General features: G+C 51.3%; 1 protein-coding gene across 1 annotated transcript in view; it reads left to right on the forward strand.

Moving 5' to 3' along the window:
- ZBTB46 (zinc finger and BTB domain containing 46) overlaps positions 1-18,446 on the forward strand; it is a 402,659-nt gene extending 384,213 nt beyond the window's left edge. The window contains exon 6 of the mRNA XM_069650876.1: positions 10,935-18,446. Coding sequence (XP_069506977.1) covers positions 10,935-11,339 — 405 coding nt within the window. The 3' untranslated portion in view covers positions 11,340-18,446. The remainder of the gene's footprint in view (positions 1-10,934) is intronic.
- Positions 18,447-18,883: the final 437 nt, after the last annotated feature.

The following is an 18,883-nucleotide window of genomic DNA, read 5'->3' on the forward strand; positions in this document are numbered from 1 at the left end:
AAAATCAGTTTCCGTTTGTTTCTAAACTGTCTTTCTACTAGTAACCAATTACTGGTCTCTGGGTCATACAGCCCCCAGCCAATGACTGCCCCCTACCTAAGCCCCTCCTCTGGCAGCCATCTTCAGATTTTTACCACACGTTCAAGTGTTGGGAGTCCTCGTGCTGTAGCTCTCGAGCTTTTACTGCGTTTTTTGTATTTTTGAAGAGTTTACTCTTATATTTTCGGTCAATCGAGCCTCAACCTCCACCGACTCTACTTCCGATCGACGGGGACCCGTTTTTGAAATTTTCAACACCCCTCAGGGCATCTTTTCGTCAAGTTTTCCACTTCTCTGAGGATTCCAGAAGATCTTTGAGGCCTACTCCGCGTGGACATGGCCCAGGACAAAGGAAGCATGACGCCTGTTGGATCCAAGCTGTTCAGCAGCTGCCCTGGATGCCGACTACAGAAAGTCTTTGAGGATGAGCGCACTCGGTGCTTCTACTGCCTTCACGACAACGAATCGTACGTGGAGAAGGACTGTGCGTTTTGTAAGAACATGTCCGAACGGACAATGAAGCAGCGGGTAAGAAGAGGAAGAAGTCCGAGCGGTCTTCAAAGACCTTTGAGGGCGCTCTGGCGACGGGGGCCCAACAAAAGGCAAAGCACTGCGAGTCTGTGGGCACCGGGAGCGCCGATCGGTCGGGCGCCTCGGCTGCCAGGCACGGCACATTATCACTGATGCCACCAACCACGAGCCAACGCTCTGTTTCAGTGAAGAGGAAGTCGGAGAACCCGGGTAAGCTTCGGGAGAAGCCCCGGTCGATCCTGACAGACAGCCGAGGGGGAGCGAGGTGGCAACCCACCCCCCAAGGTGAAGGCCTCAGGCACGCCGAAGGTCGTGAAGGCCCCGATTCACCCGGCTAAGGCCTCGATTGAAGGAGTCGTGGCAGCCCTGGTGAAACCTACGAAGGCTTCCCCAGTGGAGACGGCTTCAGGTGCTAGAGTTTCCCTGCCACCCTGGAGGGAATCTTCTTTTCTGCCTATCGATAAGACCCCCGTGAAACCCCAGCAGGAGAAAGAGGGGGGGGCATGGTAGCTATAACAGACACGGATACCACCTCTGAGGATGAGCTGGCTAGCGTCCAAAGGATCTGGGAAAAGAAGTCTAAGGAATCCAGGGAAGGATCCCGACGGGGCTGACAAAGAGATCAACGGAGGAGCTGACGAGGAAGATGGGGCTGCGGAGGGCCCCCACGCTCCAGCCGTCGGTCCCGTTGCAGCAGGTGCCTTTACCAGGGGACAATTCAGGAGCTATCTTGATGGCTATACAGGCCCTGTGTACGGAGATAAGGACAAGGATGCCCTTGCCTCCCACCGACAACTCAGCGGAGCCTGGACTGTTGTGGAGCCTACCTAACAAGCAGAGACGACTCCATCCACCCCCCACCCCCTTCCAGCCTTCACCCCCATCCCCTCCTCTGAGGGATGAGACGGAGACTGCAGGGACGGATGACGACGGTGGTGACGATGTAATGGACCTCCCATCACCACCTCCTCGGGCCTCTCCAACCCCCCCGCACCCCTCCCGATGAAATTGTCTCCTTCCACGCCATGATCACCAGGGCATCTGAGCTCTTCCAGCTCTGCCCCGAGGTACAGAAGGAGGGCTTCCACTACCAACGACAGGAGGACAAGAGGAAGACTGTCCTCTCAGTCCCGTTACTGGACGACATCTGGGACGAGGGGCTGGCACTCATGAAGAACCAGTCCACGGCTCCTGCTAAGAGAGACCGGTACGAGAAGAAGTACCGGGTCCCGCACTCCGCCCCTATGTGCCTCGGAGCACAGCCGTCCCCGGATTCAGTGGTCTCCGCGGCGACCAAGAAGAAATCGGCAGGGCCGACGGCCTCAACTTCCACGTCCCCCCCCGGACTGCGAGGGGAAAGAAGCTGGATGCCATGGGACGACAGGTCATCTCGTTGGTGGTGACGACTATTAAAGCGGCCAACGCCCTCGCGCTCGTGGCATGCTACGACAGGGAGCTGTGGTTCAAGATCGCTGCCCTCCTGGACTTCCCCCCGGATGACAAGAGGGCTGAGGCCCTGGGAATACTACAGGTAGGCGAGGTGGCTTCGGACCACGCCATTACGGTGGCCACGGACATCGCCGAAACAGGCTTTCGATAGATGGGCAACGGCGTTTGCCTACGCCGGTGCGGTTGGCTCAAGGCCACCGATTTCCGCCAGGACGTGCAGACCAGGGTACTGGACATGCCCTTCGACGGGAACAACCTCTTCGGCAAGACAGTGGACGAGTCACTGTAGGCCATCAAGGCGGACACCGGGACGGCTCAGGCCTTGGGCGTTCAACGATGGCCGTCCTTGCGGAACTCCGGAGGCAAGCAAGGTGCCTCCAAAGGATTCGGCGGCGGTTCCTCGTCGTACCACCAACCGGTCCGCTCCCCGTCGCAGGAAGCCTACAGAGGACGCGGCAAGACCCGAGGATCCCGTCGTCGCCGCCAAGGAGGCCAAGACGGCAAGGCCATGACGAAACAGGACTGGACCAGCCGTGGCGTTGGGCCCCCACCCGAGCACCCTGCTGCCCATCAGCGTGTGGGAGTCCATCCCCACCGACATTTAGGTGCTAGATGCCCTGGCCCGGGGGCACACTCTGGAATTTCATAAAAGGTGTCCCCGTATTCCACCCGTGACCAGGAAGGAAAACCACATCCCACAACTACTTCTGGAGATACAAGCGATGCTAAGAAAAGGAGCCATAGAACTCATCCTAAAGAGGCTCCGGGGTGTACTCGCAGTACTTCCTCGTCCGGAAGAAGACTGGCAGTTGGCGACCCATCATGGCCCTTAATCGTCTAAATAAGTACATCAAGTCCCAGAAATTCCGGATGGTCACCCTCCAGCACGTGCTGGGACAGCTGGTGGAAGGCGACTTCCTATTGTCGCTAGACTTCGAGGATGCTTACTTCCACATCCCCAGTCTAAAAGGACATCGAAAATTCCTACGATTTGTGGTCCAAGGGTGACACTATCAGTTCAAGGCCCTTCCCTTCAGATTGAAGTCGGCGCCCAGGGTGTTCACCAAGTGCCTAGTAACAGTGGCGGTGCGGCTGCGCCTGCAGGAGATACACGTCTACCCCTACCTGGACGATTGGCTCATCTGAGCAAAGTCAAGGGAACTCGCCGTCAATCACACAGCAAAGACCGTCCAACTGCTCACGGATGTGGGATTCTCTATCAACTCTGCAAAATCCCACTTGGTACCATCGCAAGACGCCCTGACTCGACACAGTGGCGCGATTGCTTCGCCGTCGGAGGAAAGGACGAAGGCTATCCTGGGCAAGGTACAACGGCTGTTGACCATGGACGTGGCCAGGGTGAGATCCATCAAGTTCCTACTCAGAATGATGTCCTTGGGCATCTACCTTGTGCGCCTATGCAGGCTGCGGATGCGACTACTGCAGGAGTTCCTCGACGCCCGTTGGATGCAAGCATCGGGCAGCTTCGAAGACGGGATCTCACTCAACGAGACTTTCCGCCAAGTAATCCGATGGTGGGGCACCCGTGCACATCTAGCGGCGGGCATGGACTTCCAGACCCTGGCACATCAGAAAACTGTGATGACGGACGCCTCCCTTGAGGGATGGGGGGTGCGCACACCGGAGATCTCCACGCAAGAGGCCTTTGGCTTCCGGAAGAGAGGTCACTACACATCAATGTCCTAGAGCTCCGAGCCGTGTTCTGGGCCCTCAGGTCATTCCTTCCGTCCCTCAAGGGCAAAGTGGGAAGGGTCTTCACCAACAACACCACCACGATATTCTACATCCAGAAGCAGGGGGGCACCAGATCCCCAGCCCTATCCAAGGAAGCGCAGGATATGTCACTGGGCCGTCACCCAAGGGATGTTCCTGGTACCCTTTCATCTGGCAGGAATAAAGAACACCATCACAGACTCAATCAGTAGGGAGCTGCACTCGTGCCACGAGTGGGAGCTGCAGCAGGATCAAGTGGATCTCCTATTCCGACGATGGGGCAATCCCCAGATCGATCTATTCGCGACGGTGACGAACGCCAAGTGCCAGAGGTTCCTCAGCAGGTTTCCCCAGCCGGGGAGCATGGGCGATGCCTTCTCATTCCCCTCGGAGGGCCTATTCCTGTATGCGTTCCCCCCTGTTGACGTTGCTGCCGCGACTCATCAGTCAACTCAGACGGTCCCGGTGCAGGATGATCCTCGTTGCACCTGCATGGCCGAAACATATCTGGTTTCCGGACCTTCTGGACTTGTCAGCACCCCAACCCAGCCGGTCAAACTACCGACGGATGCAGATCTTCTCACCATGGAAGGAGGCGCCATCCTCCATCACGACCCAGGATCGCTGAACCTGCAGGTCTGGCTCCTGCAGCACTAGAGTTCGGAGGGTACGATATTCCGGTGGACTGCAAGGAGGTGCTTGCAAAAGCCAGGGTGTCCTCGACTCTCAAGTGCTATGGACACAAATGGAAGAGGTTTTCTGTCTGGTGCGGTGCACAGAAGATTAACCCTCTGCGGATTACGGCCCCTCAAGTGCTGCCTTACTTGCTATCGCTGGCCAAGGCGGGGCTGGCGCATGCCTCCATCAAGATCCATCTGGTGGCTATCTCCCGCTACACCAGAACTCCGGGGCAGTCTCATCGCCTGGTGAAGGAGTTCATGAAAGGAATGTTCCGATCGTTCCCGCCGGTGAAGGCCCCGGCCCCAGCGTGGGAGCTCAACGTGGTGTTGACCAGGCTCATGGGGCTGCCATTCGAGCCGCTGCATTCGGCACCGTTGAAGTTCCTGTTGTGGGAGACAGTGTTTCTTGTGGCCATCAGCTCCGCACGGCGTGTGGGAGAGATCAGGCCCTCTCCTGTAAACCTCCATACCTAACATTCCACGAGACGAGGGTGGTGCTGAGGACACATCCCTCCTTCATGCCCAAGGTGCCGTCGGACTTCCATCTCAACGAGCCCTTGGTGTTGCCTGTTTTTTTCCTGTCGCCGGCTGAGAGGACTTTGCACTCGCTGGATGTGGCTAGAGCGCTGAAGTTCTACATGGACCGCACAAAGAGTTTTCGGAAGACATCACAGCTGTTTATGAACTTTGGACCTGTGAACCAAGGGAAGGCCCTCTCGAAGGCTTCCATTTCCAGATGGCTCTCGGGCTGCATCATGTACGGTCACCGGTTGGCAAACCGACACTTGCCCGGCCATCCGAGAGCCCACTCAACCAGAGCGATCGCTGCTGCCACGGCGTTCCTGTCTGGTGCGCCCCTGCTGGACATCTGCAGGGGTGCTATTTGGAGGTCGACGCACACCTTCACAAGATTTTACTGCGTCGACCGGGATTCTAGGGAGGAGTCAAAAGTCGGCCAGGCAGTGCTGCGCAACCTGTTTGCCTGAAGGTGAGCCAGGTGAGGAGGTAAGAGATGCTTAATGTTGAGCCTTGCCACCTCCCGTGGTTGTGCATGTGTGTACTGCTATGTATTCTTGTATTCATGAGCATGTGAATCCATGCCAGACCCCATGCTGGCGAAGGAACAATTTACTTACCTGTAACTGTTGATTGATTTATTTATTTATTGAGCGCTTTACACCAGGTTGTACATTGGAACAACAAATACAGAGAAATAACAACATGCGAACCCTCCTGCCTACCCTTCTGCGGCTCTTCTCTTGGTCCTACTGCCACTTTACGTGCTGCCAAATCTGAAGATGGCTGCCAGAGGAGGGGCTTAGGTAGAGGGCAGTCGTTGGCTGATGGCAGTATGACCCAGAGACCAGTGATTGGTTACTAGTAGAAAGACAGTTCAGAAACAAAACTGATTTTTTTTCTTACCGAGGATTCCCAGCCTGACTGGGAATATTCATGAGCATGTGAATCCATGCTAGACCCATGCTGGAGAACAACAGTTACAGGTAAGTAACTTGTTCCTTGTATGCAGTGTTTGGCATAAGCAGGAACACGTTTTATGTTTTTTTCTGTTCAGAGTTCCACTGCTTTTTACCACCATTTTTACAGTTCCAGGACTTTTCTTTTTGCAGTTGACGTATACCTCTTATTTGATTGGCTAGCTGGAATGCAGTGAAACAGTATGCAATAACCTATAAAGTTTGGCTTCATAGCCCTCCTGTGGCTCTGCAAGGGGAGCTTAAAGAACTACACGTTGCGTAGTATTCTATATAATTGGAGAAACACATTAATTATATTGTGCATTCTTTTTGTTATTTTAAAAAGCCCTGGCAGATCCTTGGTGGGCAAAATAAATCATTTGTTGGCAATAATCATTTTGTAATTATTGGCTACTTTCCATGCTTTGCTCAATTGAAGGTGTGTACATTTAGCGTGGAAATAAACCTAACTAATCTTGGACGACTTAAAATCCTTATTTCCAAAAGCAGCCCCCTGCGGTCTGTTAGGAGTGTCAGACTGGACAAGATTGTGCAACATTAAAATTTCAAGACTTCCCTTCAAAACATTGTCCGTTTATTTCTATCTTTGCATTTGAATAAATATGCATTCATAGTGTAAATGTGTTTCACAACTAAATCAAAACATGTATTATAGAAAAATCGATGGCTAGTTCTCCCACACGTTTGGTAGAATTTGAAGAAGTTGAGGGAGGAAAACTTTGAAAAGCTTTAATAGCAGTAAAATATCTAAACCGAAATCTGTTTTGATGGAAGGAAAAAAATGAAACTCTTTTATGACCACACTCTTTTGCGTGTAACACCTATTTGGCCAACTACCTCGCCCTGATACTATCCCAACCCTCACTTGTGTTCCCCTACGTGACTTTGTTCCTACTGCAGTCACAGATCTACAACATTTTTGTCACACTTCTACCTCTGGTTGTGTGTGGAATGGTGTGTGTGTGTGTGTGTGTGTGTGTGTGTGTGTGTGTGGGAATGGTGTGTGGGGGGGTTGTGTGGTGGTTGTGTGTGGGGTTGGGACAGAGTGTGTGTGTGGTTAGGACAGGTGTGTGTGCGCATGGTTGAAATGGGGTGTGTACGAGATTTGGGTGGTGTGTGTGGGTTTGGGACGGTGTGTGTGGGGTTGGGACAGAGTTTGTGTGTGTATGTGGGGTTGGGACGGGGTGGCTGTGTGTGTGGTTGGGATGGGGGTGTGGTTGTGAGGGGTTTGTGTGTGGTTGGGACGGGGTGTGTGTGTGCGTTTGGGACGGGGTGTGTGTGTGGTTGGGATGGGGGCTAGGGGTGTGTGTGTGTGTGTGTGTGTGTGGGGGGGGTTGGGACAGGGTGTCTGTGGGTGGGGGTTGGAACTGGGGAGTGTGTGTGTGTGAGACGGGACGGACAGATGTATGGGTGTGTGTGGGACGGACAGATGTATGGGTGTGGGTGGGAGGTTTGGTGTGTGTGTGGGAGTGGGGCAGGGTGTGTGTGGGGTTGGGATGGAGTTTGTGTGTGGGAGTGGGGCAGGGTGGCTGTGTGTGTGTGGTTGGGATGGGGGTGTGTGGTTGTGAGGGGTTTGTGTGCGGTTGGGACAGGGTGTGTGTGTGCGGTTGGGACAGGGTGTGTGTGCGCGGTTGGGACGGGGTGTGTGTGGTTGGGACAGGGTGTGTGTGTTGATGTGGGACGGTGTGTGTGTGTGTGTGTGTGTGGGTGGAATGATGGTGTGGGTGTGGATGTGGACGTGGGACAGTGTGGGTGTGGATGTGGGCCGGGTGTGTATGGGAGACTGCATGCATGTGGGATATGGGGTGTGCATGGCAGATGGTGTGCACACGTCGGTGTGTGGGAGGTGGGTGTGGGGAATGTGGGGGTGTCTGTGTAGGAGACGGGGTGTGTGGGAGATGGGGGGGGGTTGGAAGGGTGTGTGGAACACGTGTGTGTGGGGGGGAACGGGTGTGTATGTGTGGGAGATGGGGTGTGTGTGTGTGGGAGACTGCAGTGTGCACACGCGTGGGAGATGGGGATGTGTAGGAGAATGGGGTATATGTGTGGGAGGTTGGTGGTGGGGGACGGGGTGGAAGGATACAGGGAGACGGGACAGGTGGGAGATGGAAGGGGTGGAAGATGGTGTGTGGGGGGAGACGGGGTGTGTGTGTGTGTGTGTGTGTGTGTGTGTGTGTTTGAGAGAGGGAGAGTGTACGTGTGGGAGACAGGCGTGCACATATGTGGGGGACAGGGTGGTGAGAGATGGGGTGTTGTGGGAGACTGGGGGGTGGATTGTGGAAAGAGGTGTGCATGTGGAGGACAGGGTGTGCATGTGGGGGGCAGGGTATGTGTATGTGTGGGAAAATGGGTGTGTGGAAGACGGTGCATGTGTGGGTGATTGGGTGTGCACATGCAGGAGAATGGGGGGTAGTGTGTGCATGTGTGAGAAATGGTGTGTGGGAAATGGTGTGTGGGAGTGGGGCGGTGTGTGGGAGTGGGGCGGTGTGGGTGGGAGTGGGGCGGTGTGGGTGGGAGTGGGGCGGTGTGTGTGTGTGGGTGGGAGTGGGGCGGTGTGTGTGTGTGGGTGGGAGTGGGGCGGTGTGTGTGTGTGTGTGTGTGTGTGGGAGTGGGACGGTGTGTGTGTGTGTGGGTGGGAGTGGGACGGTGTGTGGGTGGGAGTGGGGCGTGTGCGCGTGTGTGGGAGTGGGGCGGTGTGCGCGTGTGTGGGGGTGGGGCGGTGTGTGTGTGTGTGGGGGTGGGATGGTGTGTGTGTGTGTGTGGGGGTGGGATGGTGTGTGTGTGTGTGGGGGTGGGATGGTGTGTGTGTGTGTGTGGGGGTGGGATGGTGTGTGTGGGAGTGGGACGGTGTGTATGTGTGTGGGAGTGGGACGGTGTGTATGTGTGTGGGAGTGGGACGGTGTGTGTGTGGGAGTGGGACGGTGTGTGTGTGGGAGTGGGACGGTGTGTGTGTGGGAGTGGGACGGTGTGTGTGGGAGTGGGACGGTGTGTGTGTGGGAGTGGGACGGTGTGTGTGTGTGTGTGGGAGTGGGACGGTGTGTGTGTGTGTGTGTGTGGGAGTGGGACGGTGTGCGTGTGTGTGTGTGTGGGAGTGGGACGGTGTGTGTGTGTGGGAGTGGGACGGTGTGTGTGTGGGAGTGGGACGGTGTGTGTGTGGGAGGGAGTGGGACGGTGTGTGTGGGAGTGGGACGGTGTGTGTGTGTGTGTGTGAGTGGGACGATGTGTGTGTGGGACGATGTGTGTGTGGGACGGTGTGTGTGTGTGGGAGTGGGACGATGTGTGGGAGTGGGACGATGTGTGTGTGTGGGACGGTGTGTGTGTGTGTGACGGTGTGTGTGTGTGTGGGAGTGGGACGATGTGTGTGTGTGTGGGGGGAGTGGGATGGTGTGTGTGTGTGGGGGAGTGGGATGGTGTGTGTGGGAGTGGGATGGTGTGTGTGGGAGTGGGACGGTGTGTGTGTGGGAGTGGGACGGTGTGTGTGTGTGTGGGAGTGGGACGGTGTGTGTGTGGGAGTGGGACGGTGTGTGTGTGGGAGTGGGACGGTGTGTGGGGGTGTGGGAGTGGGACGGTGTGTGTGGGTGTGGGAGTGGGACGGTGTGTGTGGGTGTGGGAGTGGGACGGTGTGTGTGGGTGTGGGAGTGGGACGGTGTGTGTGGGTGTGGGAGTGGGACGGTGTGTGTGTGTGGGTGCGGGACGGTGTGTGTGTGGGACGGTGTGTGGGTGTGGGACGGTGTGTGTGTGTGGGACGGTGTGTGTGTGTGGGACGGTGTGTGTGTGGGAGGGAGTGGGACGGTGTGTGTGGGAGTGGGACGTGTGTGTGTGTGTGTGTGTGTGTGGGGGGAGTGGGACGGTGTGTGTGTGTGTGTGGGGGGGGAGTGGGACGGTGTGTGTGGGCCTGGTGTGTGTGCGGGACAGTGTGGAATGGTGTGGGTGGGGATGTGGGCCTGGTGTGTATGGGACGGTGTGGGTGGGGATGTGGGCCGGGTGTGTATGGGAGCCTGCATGCATGTGGGATATGGGGTGTGCATGGCAGATGGTGGTCACATGTCGGTGTGTGGGAGGTGGGTGTGGGAAATGTGGGGGTGTCGGTGTGGGAGACTGAGTGTGTGGGAGTTGGTGGGGGGACTGGAAGGGTTGTGGGACGTGTGTGTATGTGTGGGAGATGGGTATGTGTAGGAGAAGGGGTATATGTGTGGGAGGTTGGTGGTGGGGGAGGGGTGGAAGATGGTGTGTGTGGGGGGAGACGGTGTGTGTGTAAAACAGGGGAAGAGGTGTGCGTGTGGGATACAGGAGTGCAAGTGTATGGGAGACAAGCGTGCACATATGTGGGGGACAGGGTGGTAAGAGATGGAGGGTGTTTGTGGGAGACTGTGGGGGGGAGACGGTGGAAAGAGGTGTGCATGTGGAGGACAGGGTGTGCATGTGGGGGGCAAGGTATGGGTGGGAAAATGGGTGTGTGGAAGACGGTGCGTGTGTGGGAGATTGGGTGTGCACACGTAGGAGACGGGGGGGTGTGTGCACGTGTGGGAAATGGGGTGCGTGGGAGACTATTTTGTGCGCCTGTGGGAGACGGTGGTATGCACATCTAGGAGATGGTTGTGTGCACGTGTGGAAGACTGTTTTGTGTGCCTGTGTGGGAGACGGTTGGGTGTGTGGGAGACGGTTGGGTGTGTGGGAGACGGTTGGGTGTGTGGGAGACGGTTGGGTGTGTGTGTGGGGCGGTTGTGTGTGTGTGGGGGGGCGGTGTGTGTGTGGGGGGGCGGTTGTGTGTGTGTGTGGGGGGGGGCGGTTGTGTGTGTGTGTGAGAGAGAGAGAGAGAGACTGGGGTGTGTATTGATGACGGGGGTTGATGTGTGGGTGACGTGTTGCGTGCCTGTGTGTGGGCAACTGGGGTGCATGAAATTGGTATACACGGAAATGGCCCACAGCAATATTTGATTAGGCAATGTGGTTTGATCAGTTGTTTGCTGTATATGACGAGTAACTCTGGTTTCATCCATTACAGGTTCACAGCAAAGACAAAAAGTATGTGTGCAAGGTGTGCAGCAGAGTGTTCATGTCTGCAGCCAGTGTGGGCATCAAGCATGGCTCTCGCCGTCATGGAGTGTGCCTGGACTGCTCCGGCCGGGGAATGCCTGGCCACATGGATCAGAATGGCGAGGAGGGATCTCCAGATGAGATGTACCCAGGAGAGAGGCACTACCTGGAATACACAGATGACATGAAAGAGGAGGGTGATGAGGAGATAATTGGTGATGACGACGATGATGATGACGACGATGACATCAAGTGGAAGGATGATGTTGAGATTTCGCAAGATGACATAATCATTGATGACGACAAGGACGATTCCCCGCAGGAGCATGAGAACTCTGGGGACAACGATAAGGAATTCACCTGGATCACTTAGAGACCTGCACTGCAGAAGCTAAGGGGCACTGTGGAATACAGGGGAACAAGTTAGTCTTGTCCTTTCCATGTACAAAAGAGTAAAATAGTCTTCGGTGGGATTTTTTTGTTTGTAAGCAAAATGTAAGCTTTCCTGTTTCATGAAGAAATGGTGAGGGGTTCCCTTAACAGCGCTTATTCCCCTTCAAATCACCTACTACTTATCTAATTGGTTGCTGTCTGCCTGTTCAGGTGACTGCCAGTTAGATTTATGCAAATAGTACCCAAAGCGTGTGAAGGTGTAAGCACTGTGTATTTGCAGCTAGCATAGGTCTTGCTGTGATGAGGTGACGGGGATGCTTCATATTGTATCTGTGTAGTAAGGGATGTGCCGCAGGGAGTCTGCCCATGTCCAGCAGCATTGGCTCAAATACACTTGATGCCCGCCCTGTCATTGGAATAAAGGGCTCAGTTATAAGTATTGTTAAGCAACCTATTTCTATTTATTTATTATTGTGTTTAAATCTGCCCACCCAAAAGGCACGCGCTGGCCTCTGGTTATCTTGTTGAACCTTGGCTCCATTGGCCCCCAAATCTGAAAACTCGACGTCAGCCACTCCACCTTTGGAGGTGCTTGTACATCTCAGAGAGCCCGTCTGCTGTATGCTGAGACACACGTGCCAGTGGCTGGTGTTATCAGCTGGGGACCTTTGATCTAGTACTGTCCAGATTTGCAAAGTGTTCCATTAAATGAAACCATACATTCTGACTGGGCTGTTTGGGCTATTTACTGTTGGTGATGCCCTGTGCCAGAAGCCTATGGCCCAGGATTCGGCCCACTTTACACTTAACATTGGCACTAAACAGAGTTAGTTCTTCCAGCGACCAGCATGACTTGTCCGGCAGAAAGCAGCAGAATTGAATATTGCCTACCAATGTAGTGGAAGGCAGTTCTAGTCTTGGGAGAGGGACCAAAAGCAGTGATTGAATATGTATTCCAAAGTCCAGACTGTTGCAGAACACCAAAGTGCTTGCGCAGATAGGTTTTCTAGCTTAGAACGCTCCAGATTTCCCCCATTTCCCCCACTTGTGATGTGCAGTGACATGCTGCCTTTCTTAGCAGTCCGGTCCGCCAGCAGCCTTTGCTGTCCAACTGGCATACACAGGTATACAGTACCGTGACCATGTGCAGTTACATGCCCCCAAAGGTGGTCTTGCTGCCACAGACCTGCTGTGCGCAGTTTTTCTATAGCGTCGTCAGCTCTGCAAAGGTTGGTGATGGTACCATCTCTCCGAGTCAATGGCACTAGAAGTGTATATTTATAATGTTCGTGGTACATATTTAATGTTAACAGAGAGGAAGCTAAAAACGGCTGCGGTCTACTCCTTCTCTCCCCTCTGGACTTCTAGTCCGGAGGGTCAACCCAGTGCGGTGCCCTACTGCCATTTCCTTGTGCTCAGCTGCCCCCCTAGGCTTTAAGTCCTGTTCTCCCTCGTGGGGCTGCTCACTGTTCGTCACCTAGCGGGCCTGACCTATCTGGTCTATACAGCCTGCCTCAGGATAGCCACAGTTGAGTATTTTCAAAAAGTCTCGTTTGTTGGTACAAGAGCTCGTCTGCCACTGCCCCCCAAGATAGGATTGCTTAGAGGGAATGGTTGAGCAAAGGTCCCTTGGTGTAAACTAATAAAACAACCTATTCGAACGCCCAAATACACTGGAGATGAACGCCCCATTTGTTGACAAGTACAACCAAGGACTTTTACCTATATTTAATGTATTGACTCCTGGAATCTGTATTGTTTGGAATTGATGGGGTTTGGGGCAACTGCAATTATTAGCGAGGAACGGAAGAAATTGAGACCGAAAGGGGTAGCCGGGGCACCTTTTAGACAATAGGCCCTGCAATTCCCTCTTTCTTTAAGGGCGCCTCCGACACCTGCTCCGAGCTAGCTCTGTAGGGACGTTCACCCTCCAAGATTCTCAGAGGAGCTGCTCTTGAGGACTGGCAGTGGGACTGTAGGGTGTTCAGTACCGCGCACCCACAAGCAAACCTGGGGACTGTTCCTCCAGCCTTTTCTTCAACCGGCCTGAAGAACTGTCCTTCATTTGTGTGGGTTCCTTTGGGACCGAGGTGCTCTACTTTAATGAGTCGTCGTTTCAAAACCAAGATGTGCAACCAAAACCTACGACTTTCTGTTCAGTGCTAATGACGTTCAGAATGAAATGTTTTTGTTTTGTGTTTTTAATGATGAAAGCTTTTTATTTCTAGTATTTTAGCTTGTTTGAAAACCCTAATGGCTATATTTAAATCTTTTGAACTTGAACCTTTTTTCAAGCGCAGGAAACAATCGTTGCTCAGTTTGTGCAGAGCCTTGCTTGCTCACAGACGCTGCTGCCTTTCCCCTGTCTGTCTGTGGGTGGGCTGGGCGTCGTTCTGTTTATTTTGTAAATACTGCTTGATAGGTTGGGGGTTTGCTCCTATGCCCTCACTTTGCACCCCTGCAAATGCGTCAACGTACTGTGGTTGACCTATCCCAGAGCCCCTTCCGAACTCTAATGACCTCCCGAGTCTTTTGTGTATTTATTACCTTTAATGGGGAACTGCCATGCGCATTCAAGTCTTTCCCCTTCATTTGCCATCTTCTTTGCTTTCACAATTAACTGTTTCTTAACATTGTTTTTACTTTTCAATATTATCTAACCGAGGAGGAAGAGTAGTCTCTTCTTGGCAGTCTCTTCGGAAGGTTCCTAGTGCATTGTGGGTAATCTAGGACATGAACATTGCAGCTTGTAGACATGTTTGCCATGTAGTCTTTCTTCCTCCACCTCCACCTTGATTCTAAATCGCGTGTTTTGATGGCATGCACAGGCTTTCCGCCTGCAAGGGTGGCACATGGCAACATTTTCTATAGGTAGCCGATCAGTGCACAGAAGTAACTTCCCACCATCACTATGGAACTCCTTGGGGTGAAATGAGCAGAGGCTGGGACCAGGTGCAGGTGATAAAAAAATTTCAAAAGCTAGACATTTATGCGCATGGCAATTCGCTTTGGAAAAAAGGAAAAAATGAAGATTGAGTTTGTATGATATTCCATCGACCCTCTTGCATCCCACCATGAATTTGAAACCGCCTTCCTGTTATGTACCATACATTTGCAGGGGTAATGAAGGTGCTACTCTCCAGAAAGTGTTTAGGTGGCCCCCTCCTTGACAAGCGTTTCTTTCCGCTGCAATTCATAGGGTACTCAGTTTAACACACACCTTGTTTGTAGGGGCAGAGGGGCTGTGTCTGTATTTGGTAGTTGTTTGTTGACAAGAAGCCAAAGGCAGTTTTGTGAAATGGGCCACAGTTTCAAAGCATTAAAAACACTCGTGATCTTACCGAGTTATAGAAGACCATACACTATGGTACCATTTGCATACACTAAAGATATACTTACGACTACCAAATAATTCCTCTGAGCACCCAAGGCCGAAGGATGCAAACGTCAGATGCGCAGGCCTCCTTATCTCATTAAATTCTTTCTAAAGACACAAAATATGCACCGTTTAAGTTGTAGCATTCTTGCCGAGTCCGTAGGACAGCAAATGCTTGAGAGGCCTGCACGAGGTCTGTTGTACAATGTTTTCAGGTTGCCTCGCCTGTTATTGGGGTCTCGCCTTAGGTGTAGACTGTTATCTCTAGCACTTCAGTAGGTTAGTCTAAACCTGCTTTTTATTCCACGTTTGCAAGTCAGACCATTTCCCCAGGAAATGTGTGGGAAAATTCAAATATCACTTAAGGCATCGAGATATTTAATAATTGGGAATATCTGCTTTAAGCACGTGGCTACTGCAATTGCTTTTACCTGCCACAGATCAGGTGATGGCAGCCTTTTGTAGAAGTCCTGTGGGAGCCCTACCACACCTTGAAAATGGGGGTGGGCTCTTGTAGGACAGTTGCTCTGAACTGTTGAAATACAGGACATGAGCACCGAGTAGCCACTTTGCACGAGCATATGGCTATCAAGATATCTTGGCTACCATGACTGCCTGTTTGTTTTTGAGTGGTGTCCACTGAGACCATCATCAATGTACACACACCTCCAGTGGCGAGCTGTCCGAATTCAGCACCCTTCTAGGACAAACTTAATAGTTAATGGGGTCAGAAATCGTTAACCTTGTGGAATGGACGATGTCAACAGAGATTTGCAACTCCATATCTTAGGTCAGTTGGTTTGGCCGTACCTAGTTTCTTTTAGTTGACTTGCAATGTCTTTGAAAGGCCTGTACGCCTACTGACAGTCCTTTGAAGGTAACCAGAACCAGTGGCATTTGCCTAAAGTTTGCTTAGCAGCCTGTGCACTATGTCAAACTGTCAAAATTACCAAAATATTTAGCGCCCAATTGTCCTCGATAATGACTTGGGGAGAATGGGCACTAGATGTGCTTTGAATGCTGTTCACATTAACGCACTTCATCAAAAGAAGGCAAGCAGTCAGTGCTCGTGAGATGAGGTTCAGCCTGAACATGGAGCAAATCCCAGGCAAAAGCTGAAGGGGAAAACAAAGGAGGTACCCAGGTAAGAAACTGGCTGTGAAGCACACTGACTTTGTTCGAGTGTTGCCGAAAGTTCTGTGTACTAAACTGACGCCTTTGCTCAGATTCTCTGTGTATTCGCCACTTTTTCCCATTTTAATGCTGTGATCTTGTAGCACGTTTTATTTTTAGAAAAGTATAGGGCTTTGGTTTTCATTTTAGGTAACATCTGCTCAGAGCAAGCGTTTGCGGCGGGTGGCTCATTGGTGCTTTGCCAATGCCCCAGCCAGCGATATATTGACACCAAGCAGGCCCTGCAAAAAGCGAGTTGTTAATCCATGCCTTCTTCTAATCCGATAGCTATGCAAGGAATGTTGTCTTGAAGTACACCTCTGGTCTTGTGTTAAGACACTCCAACCTTCTCCAAAATGATGCATGCCATATTGCATCAAATCCAAGAAGACTGCTGATGAAGCCACATTTTTATCACCTGTTTGGCATTCTTGGAATCTTTCAATTCTGATTCTGCAGAAGAAGAAATAAGTGCATATTTGGGGATAAGTAGATGCAATGTTATTGAGCCCAGAGCTAGTGCAAAGATGCATGCCACAGAAGGTGAATCACTATTTTGGCATCACCGCCATGTTTGCGTTGTGACCAGGTTTGCTCTTCATTGTTCACGTCTGGTACCCAACTCCCTCGTTGCAGAACCAGCCCTGGGATGGTCCGTCATTCACGAGGTACAGTGTTGGAAATTGGATGGCTCAATGGATTGGTAGAGTTGAAGAGCAGGTTGTTTCTTGGTCTTGGACTCCATAGGCACACTGGCCCTGAAGGCATGGGGATATTTACCCCAGGCCTATGCCTCGAGTGTGCCTCTGATGTAAAATCTCCATTTGCCTTGTGGGCCAGATTAACATCTCTGTGGGTGCCATCTGCTGGATTGCTCCGTGGAAAGAGTTTACCCATTATGGTTTCTAGTTCGCAATTTATCCACATCTGTTGGCACTGGTGAACCCCTTATTTTGACATTGCAGTTGAGACCACTGTGTGAATGAGCATCTCATGCGCTCCTACCCCACCTCTAGAGTAGGTCTCCTGCTCACAAGCTGGTATTAAAAAGAGGTTCTTTTTGCTGTGGAATAGTTTGGGTTCCAGTGCTGCGTAGCACCCGTCAAAGGCACACAATGATTAAATGCCTTAAACCAATAACGCCCCAGTGCAGAGGAAGCAAAACATTTGCTTTTCCTTTCGATTCTCTGCAATTGTCTTGATTTGTTCTAGAAGCCGCGGATTGGGGCACCAACCCCGCATTGACATCACCGAAGAGGCCCTGATCTTCTCCTGTCCATATAAATGCACCTGCAGCGTTCTTGTTAAATCTTTCTTTTGTGTGGGTGCTGGTTTGAATTTTGGGTCCCAGCTGAACTGTGAGAAGCTATATTTCATCACTGAAATATATTCTCCTTCACCCCCTCCCCCCCAACCACCTGTCGTAGCAATAAGTAGTAACACCTAAGCACTGATTAAATTCCTGGCCGCCCTGACTCTGCCTCTTTATCCTCCAGCGGTTGATAAAGGGAGTACGTACCCATTGTCTTGGGTGGTAGTAACATCTTTTTATCACAGCGTTTGTCCACCCATTGGTTTGAGGTGTGTACTAGGAGTTTAACAGCATGATTGAAGCCAGTGTTGGAAAACGAGGTTTGTTGACATTGCTCTGAAAGTATTTGCTTTCTATGTTGGGTTGTTTCTGAAACCTTTTTCCAATGTAAATAAATCTTCAATGACTAGAAATTGTTTAACCAAGAAAAGTAAGTTTTCATTTGAACCACTTAAACAAGTGACCTGTTGTAAATGTATTCCCTGCACTCCCGTCCCGCCTCCATGGATCACCTGCAGGACTGTCGCGCCATCTGCACACCTTACTTTCACGGAAGTTGAAAATGCAAAAAATTATCTACAGACGACAATGCAAAAACTGGAATTTTTTGCAATATTTCGAAAACGCTCTTTTCTCATTTTGTGACGTGCAAATCTTAAGAAAGCCATAACTGATGGTTTTGTTGGTTTTAGATTTTTTTCTATTGTGTTTCAGATTTCTGCCTTTTTTGTACTTTTAATTTGATGACTTTATGCTCAGTAAGAGTGCTGTGTGTATGCTTTCATATATTATATATAAATATATAAATATATTATTTATTTTCTTTAACACGTTTTCAAAGCCTCCTACAAAACGAAAAAAGACTTTTGGAAGACGTTGTTGGGAAAACAACTTTTTTGCTGGGAATATTCTATATTATACTGACTTTATATTATTATAAACCTGTGTTTGTATTGGAGATGTGTTTAATATTTGAGGGTTGGGGGTGGTGGGCACCGAAAGAGATTTTAGTAACAACAAATCAAATGGGAGAAAGTTGGCTGTTCTGGGTTCTGTAAATGTCGTACAAATGTTTTTCTTATTTTCTAGTGAAGCGCACAGTTTTTTGTCTGCCTGGGGCACGCAAAAGGCCTGCCTGTTGAATCTATTTACTTTATGTGATGGGATTAGCTTCAATATACTTGCAAATCAATCAGTTTCAATAAATCAGGAGTTTGCTGCTACAAGGTGGTGTTGGTCTGTTTAATAGTTATTTTTTTGTTGCTTTTCAATTGGATGATATGATATGGCATTTGTAACGCGCCTATACACAAGTGTTTCAAGGTGCGACTGTATTGATCCAGATGTATTAATTCCTTTTGTACTGCACCACATTGGAAGCTGGCATAGGTGTTTGAAAGTAAGAAATCTGACAAAAGGAGTCGTATCGTAAATGGACAAAGCAAGAATACGTTTTACAGGTTGCAACTAGCGTGAACAGATAACATACTATCAGCCCACCACCCAAACTAATAAGCCCACCTGCCTCTAGTTTGCCTTGCCTTACATCCGCTCAGGGTCTTGTCTTCTTACATTGGTTGTGCATCTGTGTAGGTATCCCCTCCTCCCCACCCCTTACAGCTCAATGGACAACATTCTAAACACTCATAGTTCTTCGGTTTCA

This window comes from Ambystoma mexicanum, chromosome 3p (genome assembly GCF_040938575.1).
Source record: "Ambystoma mexicanum isolate Mex_15411 chromosome 3p, UKY_AmexF1_1, whole genome shotgun sequence".
Taxonomy (NCBI): Eukaryota; Metazoa; Chordata; class Amphibia; order Caudata; family Ambystomatidae; genus Ambystoma; species Ambystoma mexicanum.